The 19,918-nt window shown below is 39.3% G+C and overlaps 2 protein-coding genes across 9 annotated transcripts in view; one reads left to right on the top strand and one right to left on the bottom strand.

Moving 5' to 3' along the window:
• LOC140211252 (uncharacterized) overlaps positions 1 to 2,645 on the bottom strand; it is a 44,539-nt gene extending 41,894 nt beyond the window's left edge. For 2 of the 5 annotated variants that reach the window (XM_072280910.1, XM_072280913.1), the window contains exon 1: positions 2,544 to 2,644. The gene's annotated coding sequence lies outside the window, so the exon portion shown is untranslated. Of the gene's footprint in view, positions 1 to 2,543 lie in introns of all 5 variants that reach the window. The other 3 variants (XR_011889406.1, XM_072280912.1, XM_072280911.1) reach the window with 3 other exon arrangements.
• Positions 1 to 19,709, top strand: part of surf6 (surfeit 6) — a 74,752-nt gene extending 55,043 nt beyond the window's left edge. Inside the window, exons 1-6 of one of the 4 annotated variants that reach the window (XM_072280909.1) lie at positions 2,355 to 2,440; positions 3,762 to 3,879; positions 3,982 to 4,112; positions 6,307 to 6,468; positions 6,587 to 6,675; positions 15,799 to 19,709. In XM_072280909.1, coding sequence (XP_072137010.1) covers positions 2,395 to 2,440; positions 3,762 to 3,879; positions 3,982 to 4,112; positions 6,307 to 6,468; positions 6,587 to 6,675; positions 15,799 to 16,482 — 1,230 coding nt within the window. In that variant the 5' untranslated portion in view covers positions 2,355 to 2,394 and the 3' untranslated portion in view covers positions 16,483 to 19,709. Of the gene's footprint in view, positions 1 to 2,354; positions 2,441 to 3,289; positions 3,880 to 3,981; positions 4,113 to 6,306; positions 6,469 to 6,586; positions 6,676 to 15,798 lie in introns of those variants that run through there. The other 3 variants (XM_072280907.1, XM_072280906.1, XM_072280908.1) reach the window with 3 other exon arrangements.
• Positions 19,710 to 19,918: the final 209 nt, after the last annotated feature.

Raw genomic sequence — 19,918 nt, 5'->3', positions numbered from 1 at the left:
CGTTAAAGCTATAGGCCGATACAAACTAGGACTAGACGAGTCCTTACCTGGCTTTAGAACTGGAACTATCACCGCATGTTTCCATTCTACTGGTAATTTTCCTTCTTTCCACACTGAATTAAACAATGCTAGAATTTCTATTAATACAGAGTCATCTAAATGCTTAAGCAATTCATAACACAGTCCACAGATATTGGTTACAGCTTCAATATCTCCTTCCAGCAAAGCTGGGATAGATGGTCTCCTATATATCCCCTGACATTCTGTGAATGATCATCCATAGCTGCTTTATAGGTGTCTCAGGGCCCAGGGTTCCACAAAATCTTCTCCAACTATCCCTCTTGGCATTTTTAATTACCTTCCTTGCTACTGCTCTTTCCTTTTTATACTCCATAACGATACCTAACACTGGGTACTTTCTCAATTTCCTGTAAGCTCTATTTCTGTTTCTTACTGCTATAATCACAATTTTTATTCCACCACGGAACTAGAGCCTTAGGAACATTCCGTAGCGGAATAGTCAACTAAGCAACTTTATGAATTATAGAACAGAGGGATTCATTCCAATCGTCTATGGAGCCCTCGCTATTAATCTCTTCTATTATATCCACAGCTTTCTCCTGGTACTCATCCCAATGGGCCAAAGAAAAATTATACCTAGCAGACCTCTCCTCATTTAAAATCAAGTCTTCTGAACTGGAGTCCTGTTTTTATGAAAGTTGCACACCCTCCACCAGATTTACCTGTTCTGTCAGCTCTCAAACTATCATATCCAGGGATCACAAAATCTAAATGAGGCTTTAACCATGTCTCCTGTATACAGATCAAATCAGGCTTGTCTTTAAAAGTTCCAACAAATCTTTTTAATTCTTGACCATTTGCAGATAAACTTCTTGCATTCCATTGTAATATTAAAAACATCCAAATATTAATTATCAGCCTCTTCATCCACATAAAGGTCCTCCGTACTCTCTGATCCCAACAACTGGGAAGTATTCAGTGATTGTTTGTCTGTCATATTCTCATGTAATTTTTCTGGCGAAATCTGTTTTATATCAAGGAATCTCTCTGCAGCTCCAACAACTACTTTTATCATATCCGACCTCTTTGCTGTAGTTTTAGCCCCGACCAGTACGTCAACAACAAATGTCAAAAAAAGACTCTTTAGTCAACAACAACATGCCTGAAGGAACCATTGTTGGAGAACTCAGAATGAACTGACTCCCCATCATTCCAATCTTTTCTTTACTTATCCTTTGCTCTCTATCTACTTTCTTTACTGCCTCAGCATATGATATTTTTTGTTGGATACTAACATCCTGAATCTGCTTTGCCTTACTAAAATCCTCACATCCTCTGAACGCCGCTATATAGTCCCCTCCACAGTTACTGCATTTAGGCACCGCTGCCTTACATACTTTAACATCATGGTCATTTCATACATCTTCTTTTACCTCGACATGAACCAGCAACATATCCAAATCTCTGGCAATTATAACAGCGTAAGGGAGGCCTAATTTATTCTCTAACTTGATAAGACATGCACCCAAGATAGAATCTAGTTGGAAGAACATCACCTGCAAAAACCAGAAGAACAGGGGAATCCCAATTACTACCTTCTCTCAATTTTAATCATTTGGCTTCAATCACTCGACCACCTTTAATATTGTCCAAAATTTCCTTTTCAGTCCTGCCAGACCAAATACCATACACTACCCACTTAACTCCCTTCCTTTCTTTCAGAGTAATACACTCCACTTTCACAAACAATTTCCCCACCATTTTAGTACTGTTATATTGGTCAATATCTTTGCAACAAATTTTCAGCAATCCATTAGACAAAATCTTGGCCTGGAATCCTTTACCTATTTGGTTCTCTAATGCTGCTGCCACTTCCAAAGGATTAAGGGCTCTAAATCCTCTTCCTCCTTCCTTCTGACCTTTAATTTTATACAGAACTATAAATTCCTCTAATTCACCCATTTTCCTCAATTTGTTGTCCCTCATTACTTCAGGTCTTTCACTTGATGCACCCCTCTTTTGGCTACCCTTACTTCTGGAGTATTCCACAGTCTCCCGCCCTCCCCTTTCAATCTCAACCCCCCCCCCCTTTGCAGCCATAGGCTACAAACTAACCCTTTCCAAACTACTAGGCTTCTCCACACCAATGTCCCCACCCAATCAATCAATCAACAGCCTACTCCTACTCCAGGCCACCCGTAAACTTCCCTCCATCGATTTAATCCATTTAAAACACCGCTCCTTTGACTCGAGGTCTGAATTCGCTCTAAAAGCTCGTGCAAAATATCTTGGATCCTTTCGTCAACGTTAAAAAGCCACGAAAAGTTGGTGTTTACTACTATCGTGTTTCAAGACTCCAGACAAGCTACAAAGATGATCAGTTCCCCTCTGGGGAAAAAGTTCCTTCGGGTTTCTAAAGGTGAGAGACTTTTTAATCATTCTGCATTCTCTAAACTCCATGAAGTGAAACTGACTATTAAAACACCAATATTTAACGATGAAAGACACATTAAGATACCTACACTCAGAGTGATGCGTTCCCAGCGCGGCAAATTGATGAGGAGAATCTCATCGCACGAAGCCGGCCGGCTTCCGGTGGATTGTGGGATTCTGGAAGACCGATTGAGCTGACTGACCCGCCAGCCGCAGTCTACTTTCTATTCTAAAAATGGCATAAACTCCTAAAGATCGACAAACTCAATGTGCAAAAGAGGACAAACTTTGCAAATAAGAACAATATTGATAACATAAGTTATAAAGACTCCTTGGAAGTGAGGTTGTGGGTTGCAGAATCAGTTCCGAGTGGTGGTGATAAAAGTTACCCATACTGATGGCTGTAGGGTAAAAACTGTTCCTGAACTTGGTGGTGTGGGGCGTAAGGCTTCTGTACCCTCCTGCTTGATGATAGTCGTGAGCTGCTTTCGTTTTGACTTTTTCTGTAACGTTGGATTGTTCTGTACGGTTTAATGAATTTTTGATGGGATATTTTTCTCTCCCATTATGCTGACAAAAATGTCACTAAATATTGAACTTCTCCGATTAGAAAATATTATTTTAATGTATTACACTTTTATCTGTCCACAAATCAAAATAGAAAATGCTGAAAACGCGCAGCAAGTCAGGTAGTGGACAAAAGCAATAAGAGTTAATAATTCAAGTTGACACGGGGTCAACAAGGCAAAGAGAGCAGAGATTCCTCAAGGATGACATTCCAGAAAGTAGCAGCAAATTCAACAGAAACAATCAGCTGGAGGAAGTCAGTAGGTCGAGCGGGGCAGGGGGGCCAAGGAAGGAAACCTCCTCGTGCAGGATTTTGACTAGAAACATTCACATTATTTTCCTCCCACAGATACTGCTGAGCTCCCCAGCAGACTGTCTGGTTCCTCAGACTCCAGCATCCAGACTCCTGAATGTGTATCTTCAACAAACTTGACCCACTTAACTTTCACAAATTGATGACTACATTTCTCTACTCTACTGTCGGATTTTGTGAATAAAACATGCGGGAGTCGTTCATGTTCTCAACAAAAGCTGCAAACCGAAAGCGGAGACTTTAGACGTCATTACGTCAGTTACCGTCTCTTAAAGTAAACAACTACTCTGATGGTGTTTGTGAATTATGTAGAACAGTTTCCAAAACGAACAATATCTGTCGCCCTACACCACAATAAATAAATGAACTTTAGGAATGGTCTGGGGTCATAGCAGACACTATATCACCGTATACTGTCAACGTTCAGCAGGTTGTGGCGTCATCAGAATGCGACAAAGGGGTTCAGCGAGCAGCATGCCGATGACGTCAGCGGGCTGGCAGCGTGGACATCTCCGGAGAGCTTCAGTCTTTACAGGTATCCTGAGGTACTTTTTAACTTCGAAAAACTCGACTTGTTCTCGTTCTCTTTCTATCACGTATATTGAACGGTGTGCTGACTGACTGCATTTACTTCCCTCTGCTCGCAGGTATATGAGCCTGGGTAGATTGCAGTTCACAATGGATGCCTTGACCCTTGCTGCGAAAGACAAGTACATACAGAGTTTAGGAAGCAAAGTATGTGCCGTCCAGAGCCAGGAGGCACGAAATCGAAAGTTTGGTAAGCATGTATTTGCGAAGTTATATTAAGGCATTCAGTAGTAAATGATGGGAAGAGAAAACAAACTTATAGCCAAAGAAACACAAGAGATTGCAGATGCTCGAATATGGAGCAACAACCAAGATTCTGGAACGAAATAAATAAAAGTAGGTGGCATTTATGGAGGAAAATAGTCGAGTAAGTTCTCCACAGGTGCTCCCTGATAAATAATTTATTGTCGCCAAACAATTGATACTAGAACATCACGGCGATATCTGATTCTGCGCTTCCCACTCCCTGGAGTACAAATCAATAGTAACTATTACAAATTTAAATTATAAATCATAAATAGAAAATGGAAAGTAAGGTAGTGCAAAAAAACCAAGGGGCGGGTCCGGATATTTGGAGGGTACGGCCCAGATCCGGGTCAGGATCCATTCAGCAGTCTTATCACAGTTGGAAAGAAGCTGTTCCCAAATCTGGCCATATGAGTCTTCAAGCTCCTGAGCCTTCTCCCGGAGGGAAGAGGGATGAAAAGTGTGTTGTCTGGGTGGGTCGTGTCCTTGATTATCCTGGCAGAACTGCTCCGACAGCGTGCGGTGTAAAGTGGGTCCAAGGACGAAAGATTGGTTTGTGTGATATGCTGGGCTGTGTTCACGATCTTCTACAGCTTTTTCTGATCTTGGACAGGACAACTTCCATACCAGGTTGTGATGCACCCTAAAAGAATGCTTTCTACGGTGCATCTATAAAAATTAGTGAGGATTTTAGGGGACAGGCTAAATTTCTTTAGCTTTCTCAGGAAGTAAAGGCGCTGGTGGGCCTTCTTAGCAGTGAACTCTGCTTGGTTGGTCCAAGTCAGGTCATTTGTGATATTGACCCTGAGGAACTTAAAGCTTTTGACCTGTTCCACTTGCGGACCACCGAAGTGAATTGGGTCGTGCGGTCCGCTACTCCTTCTGAAGTCAACAACCAATTCCTTCGTCTTGCTGACGTTGAGGGATAGGTAATTGTCTTCGCACCATGCCACCAGGTTCTTAATTTCCTCGCTGTACTCAAACTCATCATTACCCGAGATATGGCCTAGAATTGTTGTATCATTAGCAAACTTGTATACTGAGTTTGATGGAAACTTGGCTACACAATCATGGGTGTACAGTGAGTACAGCAGGGGGCTGAGTACACAGCCTTGTGGGGCACCAGTGCTCAGAGTGATTGTAGAGGAGAGCTTGTCCCTTATTTTTACAGCCTGGGTCCTGTCTGTGAGGAAGTTGAAGATCCAGCTGCAGATAACAGTGCTAAGGCCCAGGTTCCGGAGCTCAGGAATCAGTTTATTTGGAATGATGGTATTAAAGGCGGAGCTGCAGTCAATGAAAAGGAGCCTTACGTATGCGTCTTTATTCTCCGGGTGTTCTAAGGAGGAACATAGGGCCAGAGAGATGGCATCTGCCGTCTCTGGCCCTACTGAGTGACTTAAGCATCTATAAGCTTACAGCCAGTGTTTTCAAAAAGAAGGAAACTTAGGTTAAAGTAAATAGTTTTTTTTTTTGTCCTTCCTGCCTATACTGATGTGCCCAACAATTACTCATCTAGTTCCATTGATCCACACCTGGATCATAGCTCTCGCCATACCTCTCTCATCCATGTACTTATCCACTGGACTAGACATGCCCAGACATCGTTCCTGATGAAGATGGCAGAGTTTGTCATTGAAACGTTGGTTATAATCCATACCTCTACCTGGCTTGAAGCCTGAAGAGTTTAGTGTTTTGTTTGGTGGTATACGTGTACACCATTGAATGACAATAAAATGAACTTGAAAAATCATGTTAGATGTGCTGGATTGCAAAATGTGCAAGTTAATCGGTTTGGGTTTTAAAACAGAAAATTAGACTGCAGAAGAAGCTGGGAAATGGAGCTGTTTGTGTCGGGGAATTGTTTCCTTGCTGAAAGAGCAGTTAGTTTTGGGGAATTTGCTCTTCAGAAGTACATATTCGGATAGATCTTAATGATCGATGTTGGTGTTTCAGGGACTGATATAGGTTTGCTGGCTGAATATCATCTTCCAGTGTTCTAACACTTCTTTGAAATTAGTTTCTGTTGACTTGACAGAGTTTGAGATCTGATCTACAGAAATGTCCGGGTGATATTGTTAATCATTGTGCTGTTGATTCCACAAAGTTCAAGTCCTATTTCACTTGCGTTTCCATTTCAGTTCCTAAAAGAGATGGATTCGTGAATGCAGCACAACCTAAGAAGAAGAAAAGAAAAAAGCAGCAGAATAAGGAGAAAAAAGTGTTTCAGTCAGTGAATGCGGAACAACCCAAAACTGCTCAAACTGAAACAAAACAGAACAAAACCCCCCAAAGACCAAGAGGTGTGAGAACCCTAACATTGAGTAATATATTCCTATTCACCCCAGATATATATTTTTTTCCACAGAAAAGTTTATACTCTGCACCAATTATAAATCACAACTTCTGATTTGCTTTTAGTGGTCACCAATATGGACATGACTTCATTTTCAACAGTAAATATTCTACGTCAGAGACTGCATGAAAAAATTCAAGAAAGCCAAGGGCAGGTATGATATTTTGAAATGCCTTAAATTTTACTGAAGGATGGGAGTGGGAGCAGAACCTTTTGATGTTTGTTTAATAATAGCTCTAATTAAACTACAACTGGGATTGCAAAATTACAGCCATAAGGAAAGAAAGGTGGCTGCCTGTTTTGGGATTGGAAGCCTGTCTGTGTGGGGGGGGGAGGGGCTTGTTTGGCTGCTGTTGTCTTCTGTTGATGCTGCTTGTGTTCTCAATATTCTTGGCATGTTACATTGACGTTGGAATTTGTGGCAATACTTACGGACTGCCCCCAGCACATCATTGGGTGTGTTGGTTGTTAATGCAAAAGATGCAGTTCACAGTATGCTTTGAGAGAGATGTGTTGCAAGATAGAAACATAGAAAATAGGTGCAGGAGTAGGCCATTCGGCCCTTTGTGCCTGCACCGCCATTTATTATGATCATGGCTGATCATCCAACTCAGAGCCCTGCACCAGCCTTCCCTCCATACCCCCGATCCCCGTAGCCATAAGGGCCATATCTAACTCCCTCTTAAATATAGCCAATGAACTGCCCTCAACTGTTTCCTGTGGCAGAGAATTCCACAGATTCACCACTCTCTGTGTGAAGAAGTTTTTCCTAATCTCGGTCCTAAAAGGCTTCCCCTTTATCCTCAAACTGTGACCCCTCATTCTGGACTTCCCCAACATCGGGAACAATCTTCCTGCATCTAGCCTGTCCAATCCCTTTAGGATTTTATACGTTTCAATAAGATCCCCCCCCCTCAATCTTCTAAATTCCAACGAGTACAAGCCTAGTTCAGTCTTTCTTCATATGAAAGTCCTGTTCATATGAATCTCACAGTACTATAAGCTGATATATACTTTGATAATAAATTTAATTAGAATTTTGATAAGATTGGATAAACTAGGAAAATCAAAACTTGCATGTGCTGGAAGTTTGAAATATAAATAGACAGTGCTGGAAAAACTTGACACTTCAAGTGCCATCTGTAATATTTCATGTCAAACCAGGGAAAGAGGGAAAGTGATTTACTTTTCAGTGGCAGAGAAGATGGGGGAAGAGAATACCTGACAGCATGAGACCAAGTAAGTTGATGTAACAGTTAGGATCAGACTATGCTGCTTTTTCTGTATGATGCTTTGCAAGGCTGTAGAACGTAGCCAGCAGGCTGGTCTTTACCAATAGAAAAAGACAAGCTGAGCAAAAAATGAAAGGCAGAAATGTCTGGTTCTGATACAGACAGAAATAGTAATGATGAAGTTTAAGGGTGTTGGGGAAGTAAGAAATGATTCTCTGATTCTGGTAAATAGTGGGTTAAAATTAGGTGCCAGCTTGTGTATGCTCTGTTCTCTGAAAAGTTGGAGAGACTGTCCTTGACTGGTGGGGGGGGGGGGGGGCGGGCAGAATCTGCCTTTTTTTTAAAACAACTCGCAGCTGAGTGAACCCTTTGAGAACGATCTGTGGGCTGTATTCACACATGCTGCATACATCATGCCTTATGAGTTCACATATTGATCTATGTTCCCACCTCTTGTCTATTCAAGTTTTACTGATAAGGCAAGAACTTGTCTGTAATTAAAACCTGTGATTTAGTGTACTCTCATCTAATTAATTAAGTTTGCTCTAACTGACTTGGCGGGATTATCATGGTAACTAAGTGTCCTTTGTCTGTTAGTCCTATAAATTGTAGCATTCCAGCTTATTAAATCAGAAGCTCGTTTGAGCTGCCAGGGAGACAGGTAGAAACTCTGTCTCTTTGATGTTCGGCTTTGAGTTTTCTCGCCAGCTGAGCTCGAACAATAAACTGGTGAAGAGTTTAAAGTAAAGACTTATGTGTGGTGTGATTATTTGGTCTGGCAAAATTTAAGTTTACAGTAAACTATCTAATGTTGGAGAATTCAGTATTAGAATCAGGTGTAATATCACTGGCATATGTCATGAAATTTGCTAACCGTGCCAGCAGTACAATGCAATAGATGATGGTATAGGAAAATAAATACTAATTACAATAAGTGTGTGTGTGTATATTGAATAGTTACATTTAAAATACTGCAAAAACAAATTTTTTTAAAGTGATGTAGTGTTCATGTGTTCAATGCCCATTTGGGAATCAAATGATGGAGGGGGAGGTGTTCCTGAATTATTGAGTGTGTGCTTTCAGGCTTCTGTACCTCCTTCCTGATGGTAACAATGAGAAGAGGGCATGTCCTGGGTTGTGGGGGTCCTTAATAATGGACACCACTTTTCTGAGGCACCGCTTCTTGAAAATGTCTTGGATTCTATGGAGACTATTACCTACGATGGATCTGACTAATTTTACGACTTTCTGTAGCTTCTTTCGATCCTGGCACTGATACAACCTGTCAGAATGATCTCCACAGTACATCTGTAGAAGTTTTTGAGTGTTTTAGGTGACAAACCAAATCTCAAATCCTAATGAAATATAGCTGCTATCTTGCCTTTTTTTATAGTTGTTTTGATATGTTGGGACCAGGTTAGGTTCTCAGATCACCAAGGAACTTAAAATTGCTCATTCTCTCCACTTTTGATCCCTCTATGAGGATTGGTTTGTGTTCCCTCATCCTACCCTTTCTGAAGTTCACAATCTGTTCTTTGGTCTTCCTGACATTGCTGTGCCACCACTCAACTAGCTGGTGTATCTCACTCCTGTACGCACTCTCATTTCCATCTGAGATTCTGCCAACATCATCAGCAAATTTAATTTATAGGTGGCATTTGAGCTATGCCTAGCCACACAGTCATGGGTATAGAGACAGTTAGGCACACATCCCTAAGGTGAGCCAGTGTTGATAGTCAGCAAGGAGGAGATATTACTACCAATCCGCAGAGTTTGTGGTCTTCCGGTTTGGAATTTGAGAATACAATTGCAGAAGGAGGTACAGAGGCCCAGGTTCTGTAGCTTATTGATCAGGACTGTAGGAATGATGCTGTTAAATGCCGAGCTATAGTCAATGAACAGCATCCTGACATAGGTGTTTGTATTGTCTAGGTGATCTAAGGGCAGAAGGCTGCAATGGGCCAAGACAAAAGATGGTGTTGTTGCTGAAGCTTGTAATTGGACCTTGTAATAGTGCAGGAGGACACAGACAGAAGGGTTGGAGTTGAATAGTGAGTTAAAGTGGTAGGTAGTCAGAAGCTCAGGATTACCCTGTGGATTGAATGCAGATGCACCCAATCTTTCTCCGAGTTTCTCCAATGCAGCAGAAGCCACATTACAAACACAGAAAAGCATAGTACTAATTTGAGAGAAGAGTAAGTGAACAGTTTCATGTGGAAGTACTTGTTAGGTCCCTGGATAGTGTTATGTAATCGGGAACAATGAATATTAATCAAGACTGGTTTTATAAAACAACTGAACATTTATTATGCGATACAGCCAGATAGAGTTCTTAAAGCGATAACTTTGAAAGTCCAACAGTTTTACACATTCAATTGGGAGAGACTTCTCTGGAGAACAATTTCTTTACCGACGCACTTTTACTGCCGGTTCTGTCCACAGGATTCCCGATGCCAAAAATAAACAGTTTAAATCAACTGACCTTAAATTCCTTTTCGAGAGAGAGCCTTTGTGCATGAACTCATTGCGCTATTGCAAGAGTTATCTCAATACAGGTTCTCTTCAACGAAGACTCAATAAGGTCGATCCTTTATTAAACTGCCAAACGATGCCGACTTCTCTCGATCCTTCACTTCGATGAATTCTTCACTCTCCCTTCAAAACTGTCGGAATTGAGTAAATTGGCACTTTCAGCCACAAATTTCTAGTCCAAATGCAATATCTTCTAAGAGAACGCACCTTCCGTTTTAAAAATGAAACTGCGTCACAAAAACAAACACGCAACAGAAACGGAGGCACAACACATTCTACCTGCAAACCTACAAACTCAAAAACCCACTGCGTCACCTGAGTCGACCCTTATATAGTCACAGGGCACATGTCATCTTGTGACCTCAACGGCAGGAAAATCACATCAGGTGCCCTCCAAAAGACCATTACAGCATTCTCACAAAAAAAACAGATCTCCTTGAGCATGTAACACCTCCCTCCAAAAAAAAAAAAAAAAATTTTTGGTCTCTTGAAGAACAGAAATTTAACAATTTATACAAAAAAAAAATAAAGGTATAAAATTTACAAAATACACAATATATACAATCTTTCAGCCCTTTACAAACTAATGTACAGTAAGAGTGTTACAAATAACAAAATATCACTCCAAAAAAAAAACAAATTTTCATTGTACATTTAACATCTAGACAAACAGTCAGCGATCACATTGTCTTTACCCTTGAAATGAGTGATCAAAATATTGTACTCCTGTAACATTAAACTGGATTATTAAATTGAGGTTTAATTTCCTTAACCCTTTTCCTTAACAGTCACAATAGCAACTTCTCTTTCATAATACGGTTTTATCATATTTATATGACAGAGCTGTGTTGTCTTTCTCCTATCTAGGGTTTTTACCACATAATCCACCTCATTTACTTTAGATTAATTTCATAAGGACCATGGAATTTTGCTTGTGATGGGTTCGTTTGCACTGGGAAAAGAACTGACACCTTATCTCCAGGCTTAAATGACCTCATCCTAGCTTCCTTATCATACCATGTCTTCATCTTCTCTTGAGCTAACTTTAAATTTTCCTTAGCCAAACTACAAGCTTTGTACAATCTGTCTTTAAATTTCAAAACATAATCTAACAAACTAGTGTGTACTTCTTTATTAATCCACGGTTCCTTCAACAAAGCCAAAGTTCCTCGAACTCTATGTCCAAATACAAGTTCAAAAGGACTAAAACCTAATGACTCTTGTACTGCCTCCCTGACTGCAAAAAGTAGTAAATGTATACCTTCATCCCAATCCTTTTCATTTTCTACACAATATGTCCTGATCATAGTTTTTAGTGTAGAATGAAATCTCTCCAAGGCTCCTTGTGATTCTGGATGATAGGCTGAGGAAATAATCTGCTTTGCTCCCAGTTTATAAACTATCTGCTGAAACAACCCAGACGTACAATCAGATCAAGGAAGTAATTTTATTTCCTTAGGCAACCCAAAGTAAGTGAAGAATTTTATAAGAGCTTTTGTCACAGTTTTGGCTGTTATATTCCTAAGAGGTACTGCCTCTGGAAACCTAGACGCTGTGCACATAATAGTTAATAAATATTGATGTCCAGTTTTAGTTTTTGGCAAAGGACCTACACAGTCTACAATGATTTTTGAGAACGGCTCACCAAATACTGGAATTGGTTGTAGTGGAGCCACTGGAGTAACCTGATTAGGTTTACCAACAATTTGACATGTATGACACGTTCTACAAAATGTTGCCACATCTTGTCTTAAACCAGGCCAATAAAAATGTTTAGAAACTTTGTTCATAGTTTTCTTTACCCCTAAATGACCACCCAAAGGAATACTATGAGCCATAGTCAAAATTTCATTTTGGTAAATTTTAGGAACAACAACCTGGTGATTAACTTCCCATTCCTCACTAGTGGGAATTGTAGGCGATCTCCACTTTCTCATTAATACCCCCTTTTCAAAATAATACCCAACTGGTACTTTTTCAATTTCACTATCTGGAAGAGCTTGTTCTTTTAATTTAACTATCTCAGGATCCCTACCCTGCTCCATTATCATCTCCTTCCAAGATAAAGACAAATCTTCCTGATTAGACTTACCACCAAAATCCTGATCAAATAAGGTAGGTAAGAAAGTTTCTGATACATCCTCAAAATTCGAATCTTGATTTGAACTGTCATGGGTAACAACCAAATCCTTTACATCAGTCTTTTTAGCCATAGCTCTTGTTACAACACAGGAAGAATCTGTGTTAGAATCCCTCTGTGGTTCCTCAGAATTTGAATTGATTGTCAAATGCATTTCAGGAAAAACTTGTCCATCTGCTAAATCATTCCCTAACAAAAGAGAAACATCATTCACAGGTAAACTGGATTGTAGTCCTACTTTAACAACCCCTGTAACAAATTCTGACCTTAAATTTACTCTATGTAAATGTACTGGCATAAGGGCACTCCCTACTCCTCTTATATAATTTACCTCACCAGTGTCAGACTCATCACTACACTATCTAATATTAGTGATTGTGAAGCTCCAGTATCTCTTAAGTATCCTTATTGGTACTGCATTGCATCCTTCTTTCAAGGATACAAATCCTTCTGTTATAAAAGCCTCATATCCCTTCTTAACTTGGTCAGACTCTGACACATCTTCATTAATATCTTCTAAACCCTGTAGTTTTACAGGTTTTCCAATATGCTGCACACAAGCATCTGGGGCCACTTCTTTCTCTTTCCGTTTCAATCGGAAGCAGTTAGCCACTACATGTCCAGGTTTCTTACAATAATTACAAATAATACCAAAATGTCTTTCCTTCACATGTCTCCCTTCATCTTTACTTTTCTCACTAACTTCAGATTTAAGTTCTGATTTACCTTGACTCGCTGTGCTAGTTTTCCTTTTAAAAAATTTACCTGGAGAAAATTTACTCTTGTGAATTAAAACATACTCATCAGCCAATTTAGCAATCTCCTGCAATGTAGCAGTGTCCCGTTCATTTAAGTATGTTCTCACTTCAACAGGAATGCTCCTTTTAAATTCCTCCTGCAAAATCAGCTCTTTTAATTTATTATACTCCCCATTCACATTTTTAGAGGAAACCCATCTCTCAAAACACACAGATTTCTCATAGGCAAATTCCACAAGTTTTTTTCCACCGATTTCTTTAAACTTCTAAGTCTTTCTCTATACGCTTCCGGAACCATCTCGTATGCTTTTAATATATTCTCTTTAACAATATCATAATCCAGTGCTTGATCAGCATCTAGAGCTGTATAAACTTGTTGTGCCTTGCCTTTAATTACACTTCGTAACATCACTGGCCATTGGTCCTTCGGCCACTTTAAACTCAGAGCAACTGTTTCAAAATGTTGGAAATATGTGTCCACATCAGCTTCATTAAATGGAGGATTCAAAATAATCTCACAACTCGCAATGAATTGTTTTGTAGAACCAGAAGACTGATTCTCAGACCTTATTTTCTCCATCTCTAGCTCAAATTTCCTCTGGCTTTCAGCTTCTCTTTCTTTCATTTCTACTTTAAATCTTTCAAACTTTAACCGTTCAAGATGCAACTGCATTTCCAGATTATTCATTGGAAACTTCTCTAACACCTCCTCCTCAAAATATTCCAAATTAATATAATGTTCAGTGATTTTTCTTTGTATGAAAGCCTTGGTAGAATTTCTCGTAATCCCTTTAATATCCAACTTCTTAGCAATCTCCAATTCCACAGGTTTTCTCGCATTCTCTAAAAATTCTGAGTCAGGCGTCTTCAAAAACTCATCAATATTCATTGTTGCCGAATACAACACACACACAAATCAAACCAAAAAAATCGGGTATTCCCTTTTCCAAATCAAAATGGCAATTACCAGCACTTAAACTCAAAATCGGAACATCTCCCGCGAGCCCCTACAGATTATGTTACGTAACCGGCATCAATGAATATTAATGGAGACTGGTTTTATAGAAACAACTGAACATTTATTAAACACGTATAAACGATAGGGAAAAAAACAAAGGAAAACTTTAACCGGAGGTTAACAGGTATGCAGCCGTTCATCAACTCCACTCGGCTCTGGTTCTTAAAGCATTAAATGCGAAAACAGTTCTTAAAGCGATACAGTCAGATAGAGTTCTTAAAGCGATAACTTAGAAAGTCCAACAGTTTTACATATTCAATTGGGAGAGACTTCTCTGGAGAACGATTTCTTCACCAACGCACCTTTACTGCCGGTTCTGTGTGCAGGATTTCCGATGCCGAAAATAAACAGTTTAAATCAACTGACCTTAAATTCCTTTTCGAGAGAGAGCCTTTGTGCATGAACTCATTGCGCTATTGCAAGGGTTATCTCAATGCAGGTTCTCTTCAACGAAGACTCAATAAGGTCGATCCTTTATTAAACTGCCAAACAATGCCGACTTCTCTCGGTCCTTCACTTCGATGAATTCTTCACTCTCCCTTCAAAACTGTCGGAATTGAGTAAATTGGCACTTCCAGCCACAAATCCAGTCCAAATGCAATATCTTGTAAGAGAACGCACCTTCCATTTTAAAAATGAAACTGGTCACAAGAACAAACACGCAACAGAAACGGAGGCACAATACGTTCTACCTGGAAATCTACAAACTCAAAAACCCACTGCGTCACCTGAGTCGACCCTTATATAGTCACAGGGCACATGTCATCATGTGACCTCACATCGGTGGGAAAATCACATCAGGTGCCCTCCAAAAGACCATTACAGCATTCTCACAAAAAACAAACAGATCTCCTTGAGCATGTAACAATAGTAGGAAGAGGAATGAAAGAACAGGCATTGGACCTTTTCCAATTGCATGGAAACATGGCGTACAGTGGTGAGCAGCGACAGAGGAGCGTGCGAAGAAGTCACAAAGGATGCAATCCCTTCAAACTGCTGAAAGGAGTTAGATATTTCCCTGGACCCTCAGTCAGCTCACCATTCAACATGTATCTATGCCCTCCCTAGATACCTCCAGTGATCAGTTACCACAACCTTCTGGGATGGAGAAATCCAGTGATTTGCCAGCCTCTGCGAAGAGAGATTCCTGCTCTCTTGGAACTTCCTCACTCAGCGTGTGGAGTGAGCTGCCACTAGAAGTTGTAGTTGTAACATTTAAGAAAAGTTTGGATAAATTTGGATGAGAGAGGCATGGCGGGGGTGGGGGGTGTTGGATGAAATCGGGAGTAGGCAGGTGACCAGGTCGGCATGGCGTAAGTGAGCTGAAGTGTGTGTGTGTGTGTCTCGTTGCCCCTAGCAGAGAAGTGTAAGATGATCCATTGTGGAAACTGGAGTTGAAGGTAAGGACCTAGTTAAGTTGAAAAGCTATACTGGAATGAATTGGCACTGAAGGATTGAAAGTACTTATTTTTTAGTTGAAAACTGAGCAATTTTAAGTATTGGGTCACGTAAGTGATTTAAGCCAATGATTACTCAAAGATGTCCATTTATTACCTTTTCCCTTTTATTAAGAGATTTGTTTCTTGCTGCTTTTCAGGGCAACCAAAAAGGCTTGTCGTCTGAAGAAGTAGAGAAGAAACGTCTGCGGAGAAAGCAGGAGAGGGAAAGGAAGAAACGGAAAAGGAAGGAATTACAGATGAAGAAAGAGGAGAATATTGTTCAGGAGAGCAATGTGGTAACAACTCAGAATGGAGAGAAGAAAGACAAAACTGAGAAAGTAGAAACTGAGATAATCTTCAACAAAGTGGAAGTGACTAGTGAAGCAATTAAAGACAAGAAAGAGAAGAAGAAAGAGAAGAAAAGGAGCATTAAAGGTGGCATTACACCTTTGACTGGCAGAAACTACAAACAACTTTTGTCTAGGCTGGAGGCCCATAAGAATAAGATTGAAGAATTAAAAAGTAAAGATGAAAATAAAGCAAAGCAAGTAGAAACAAAAATGAAGTGGACGAACATTCTGTACAAAGCTGAAGGTCTGAAAATTAAGGACAATGAAGAAATGTTAAAGGCTTCATTGAAAAGAAAGGAAAAACTCAAATCACAGCGACAGAAACGCTGGGAAAAGCGAACCGAGCATGTTGTTGAGAAGATGCAGCAACGCCAAGATAGAAGGAAAACAAACTTAAAGAGAAAGAAAGAGGCTGCAATAGAGCGAAGGAAAAACAAGGCAAGAAAGAAGGGGCGTATACTTCCTGAAGATTTGAAAAAAGTAAATCTTTGAGGAGGATAGCTAAATTTTAATGTGCTCAGAAATGTAAGTGTAATATACCAATCCCACAGCATTTCAAATCTCAAATTTTTTAGTAGTGCTGTGTACACAGCAACTTTTGTTCCATACTGTTTCACTATGTATGAAAGGAAGGACTCGATGTTTTTTTTCTGAACAACTTTACTTTTTAATTAAGGTTAATTTTTTGGGTAGCCAACATCCTTGGGATTGTCCTCCAAAAAAGAGTCAGTATTTTATGGGGAGAGCAGAACAGTTGAAAACTAACATGCTGCCTTGAATGGGAAGTTCATTTTCTTCCCCAGTTAATCATTGAACAATAAATTAATTCTTGCTCACTGTAGTAAGCACAACTGATAATGAGATTGTGGTTTTATTTTTAAAAAGTGAATCCTAAGTTGGCACATTGTGAAATTTCTCTGCATTTAAATGTAATTTGTAACTTGTTCAAGAAGACATGAAAAGCAAAATAAAGTTTCTAATGTAGTTAATTGTTTTATTTTAATTTAGTAAGTTGCTACCTTAAACTGGTGCCATATTTTAAAGTCTTAAAATGTTCATATTATTTTTACTTTATACTTTATTGTCGCCAAACAATTGATACTAGGGCCAGAGAGATGGCATCTGCCATTTAATTTAGAAGATGGAATCTTTTGGGAGAGAAAAAGACATACCTCTCAGAATTACTTCCAAAAGCATTTACATTTCAAATCTTCTTGTGGATCAGACCAGAGCATGTAGAAAAAAAATAACATATTCAGCTGAATTTGTTGTCTGATGTGTCTGTGATAGGAAGTTATTACCTGTGGAACAGCCAAAACACCGAAACATTAACTGTTAACCACAGCCACCAGTTATCTTGCCCACACTGCACCAGAATATGTGGATCCCAGATCGGCCTCTACAGCCACCCGAGGACACTAGACAACCCTTGTGGAGAACATCATACTTGGCTCAAGTGATTGCAACTCTACACTTCCATCAAATCCCATGTCGATATTATAAAGGCATGTGGAGTATTTTTCTGGCATCCCCTAATGATGACTCAGTTTTTAATGTATTGACTTATGTATTTGGTTTCATATTGCTACAATTGTCTTATTTTGTTACTAGTTTTGCTTCTATAATGGACATGCGTTTATGTCAGCTCATAAGCTTAAAAACAGAAACAGAAAACCTACAGCACAATACGGGCCCTTTGGCCCACAAAGCTGTGCCGAACATGTCCTTACCTTAGAAATTACCTAGCTTATCCCCAATGTTTTCACTCCTTAACAAATTTAGCCAGCTTTCCGGATACAAACTTAATTTACATAAGAGGGAACTCTTTCCAATAAATGGAGAAGCGCAAATATCAGAATTTCATAACCTCCCTTTTAAAGTAGTAAATAATCTATTTACTTACCTTGGCATTACAGTAACAAGGAATTATAAGTGTCTTTTTGGAGAAAATTTCACATCTTTTAAACCATACAAAACAGAGTCTAGTACAGTGGTCACCCCTGTCTATGTCTCTGATAGGTTGAATTAATGTTGTTAAGATGTATATCTTTCCTAAATTTTTATACTTATTCTTTACCAATTTTTATTTCTAAAGCTTTTTTTGACTCGTTAGATTCTATTATTTCGTCCTATCTATAGAAGGGCAAATGCTCCAGACTAAATAAAGCTGACCTTCAAAAACCCAAAATGATAGGTGGTATAGCCTTGCCCAATTTTCATTTATATTACTGGGCAGCTAACATACATTGTCTTACCTTTTGGTCTTACTTTTATAGTCAGTCTAACTGCCCAATATGGGTGGCAATGGAGTTGAACTCTTATACGAATCTCTCCATTCCCACACTTCTTGGATCCGCACTTCCTTGCTATCTGCCTAAATCAATTGTTAATCCTGTCATCAGACACACTCTGAGAATATGGGCTCAGTTCAGAAAATATAATGGTCTTCACGGTTTCTCTCTCTAGTCCTGTAATCATCTTTTTCAGCCTTCCATGCAGGATTTCACATTTCAAGACCGGCACAGGAAGGGCATTAGGTGCTTTGAAGATCTTTTCATAGACAATCGCTTTGCAACTTCTGAAAAACTGTCTGTAAAGTTCAACCTACCCAACACTCATTTCTTCAGATATCTCTAAATTAGACATTTTATCAACCCTTTAATACCAAACTTTCCTGAGGTACCCGGTAAGAATGTTGTGGACTTGTTTCTTTGTATGAACCATAGGGTAAAGGTTTAATATCCACTATTCGAGATAAGTTAGCAATTTTGAGGCGAGCCCTCTTTGACAAAATTAAAACTGCCTGGGAGCATGAATTAAATTTTCCTTTGTCCGACGAGTTTGGAATTCAATTATCAAGTCAGTTAATTCAACTTCTTTATGTGCTTGCCACTTCCTTTTACAGTTCAAAGTTGTACACAGGGCTCGTATGCCTAAAACTAAATTATCGCAGTTCTATCCTGATATTAGTCCCTGTTGTGACAGTGTAAAGGGGGTGAAGCTTCCCTTATTCATATATACTGGGCTTGTCCTAGCTTGGAGAAATTCTGGAGAGATGTCTTTTTAACTTATCCCATATACTTAATTGCTATTTGGAACCTAACCCTCTGATTGCTCTTTTTGGCACCTCGGGAGAAGTTGACACACATCTGAGTCCGACTAAACATCGTACATTGTCTTTTGCCTCTCTCTTGGCCAGACATGCAGTCCTTCTTAGGTGGAGAGATGTTGCCCCACCCACTCATGCTCAATGGCTCAGAGACATTATGTCCTGCTTAGACCTTGAAAAGATTCATTATTCATTTCTAAATTTGGACATAAAGTTCCAAAAGGTGTGGGGAAGTTTTCTTGAATATTTTTATAATTCCTGTTTAGATTAAGGGTTTATTCCTCCTTTTCTCTCTTTTGCATTTAAATCCCTTACTTCCAACTTCTTTCGGTTAAGACTTACGTTTTTTTTTGCTCAGGTAGTAGGCAATATACCTTTTTATAAATACAGCTCTGTGTTGATAAAAGTTACGATATATAGAAAAGTTGCTGAGAAGATTGGCTTGATGTTGAGTAGTAGGAGGGTGGGGTGGTAACTATTTGACGATTTTACTATGGGTGCTTTTCCTTAACTTATGAATTGTACATATATGTTTGTTTTGCACTATAAACCTCTTTTTTAAATTGTTTTTGTTGCATTGTAGAAACTCATAAATTAATAAAAAAAAGTTACCTGGGGTTACCCATAGTCCTCTGTTTTTCTAAATGTATCCAAATGTTATGGAAACATGACAAAAGAGCTTTGGCTTTGGGCATTTAGTAAAATAGCTCTGCCAGAAAGTAAGCTGGTGAATGACAAAACTCTGTTTAAAAGATCTGATCAAAATCTCTTTAATTGTTTAATCAGTAGTTAGGTTCATAGATAACTTGTATCAATAGG

The sequence above is a fragment of the Mobula birostris genome, chromosome 16 (genome assembly GCF_030028105.1).
Source record: "Mobula birostris isolate sMobBir1 chromosome 16, sMobBir1.hap1, whole genome shotgun sequence".
In the NCBI taxonomy this organism is placed as follows: domain Eukaryota; kingdom Metazoa; phylum Chordata; class Chondrichthyes; order Myliobatiformes; family Myliobatidae; genus Mobula; species Mobula birostris.
The sequence above is the reverse complement of the archived record's forward strand: the minus strand, read 5'-3'. Positions and strand labels throughout refer to the sequence as shown.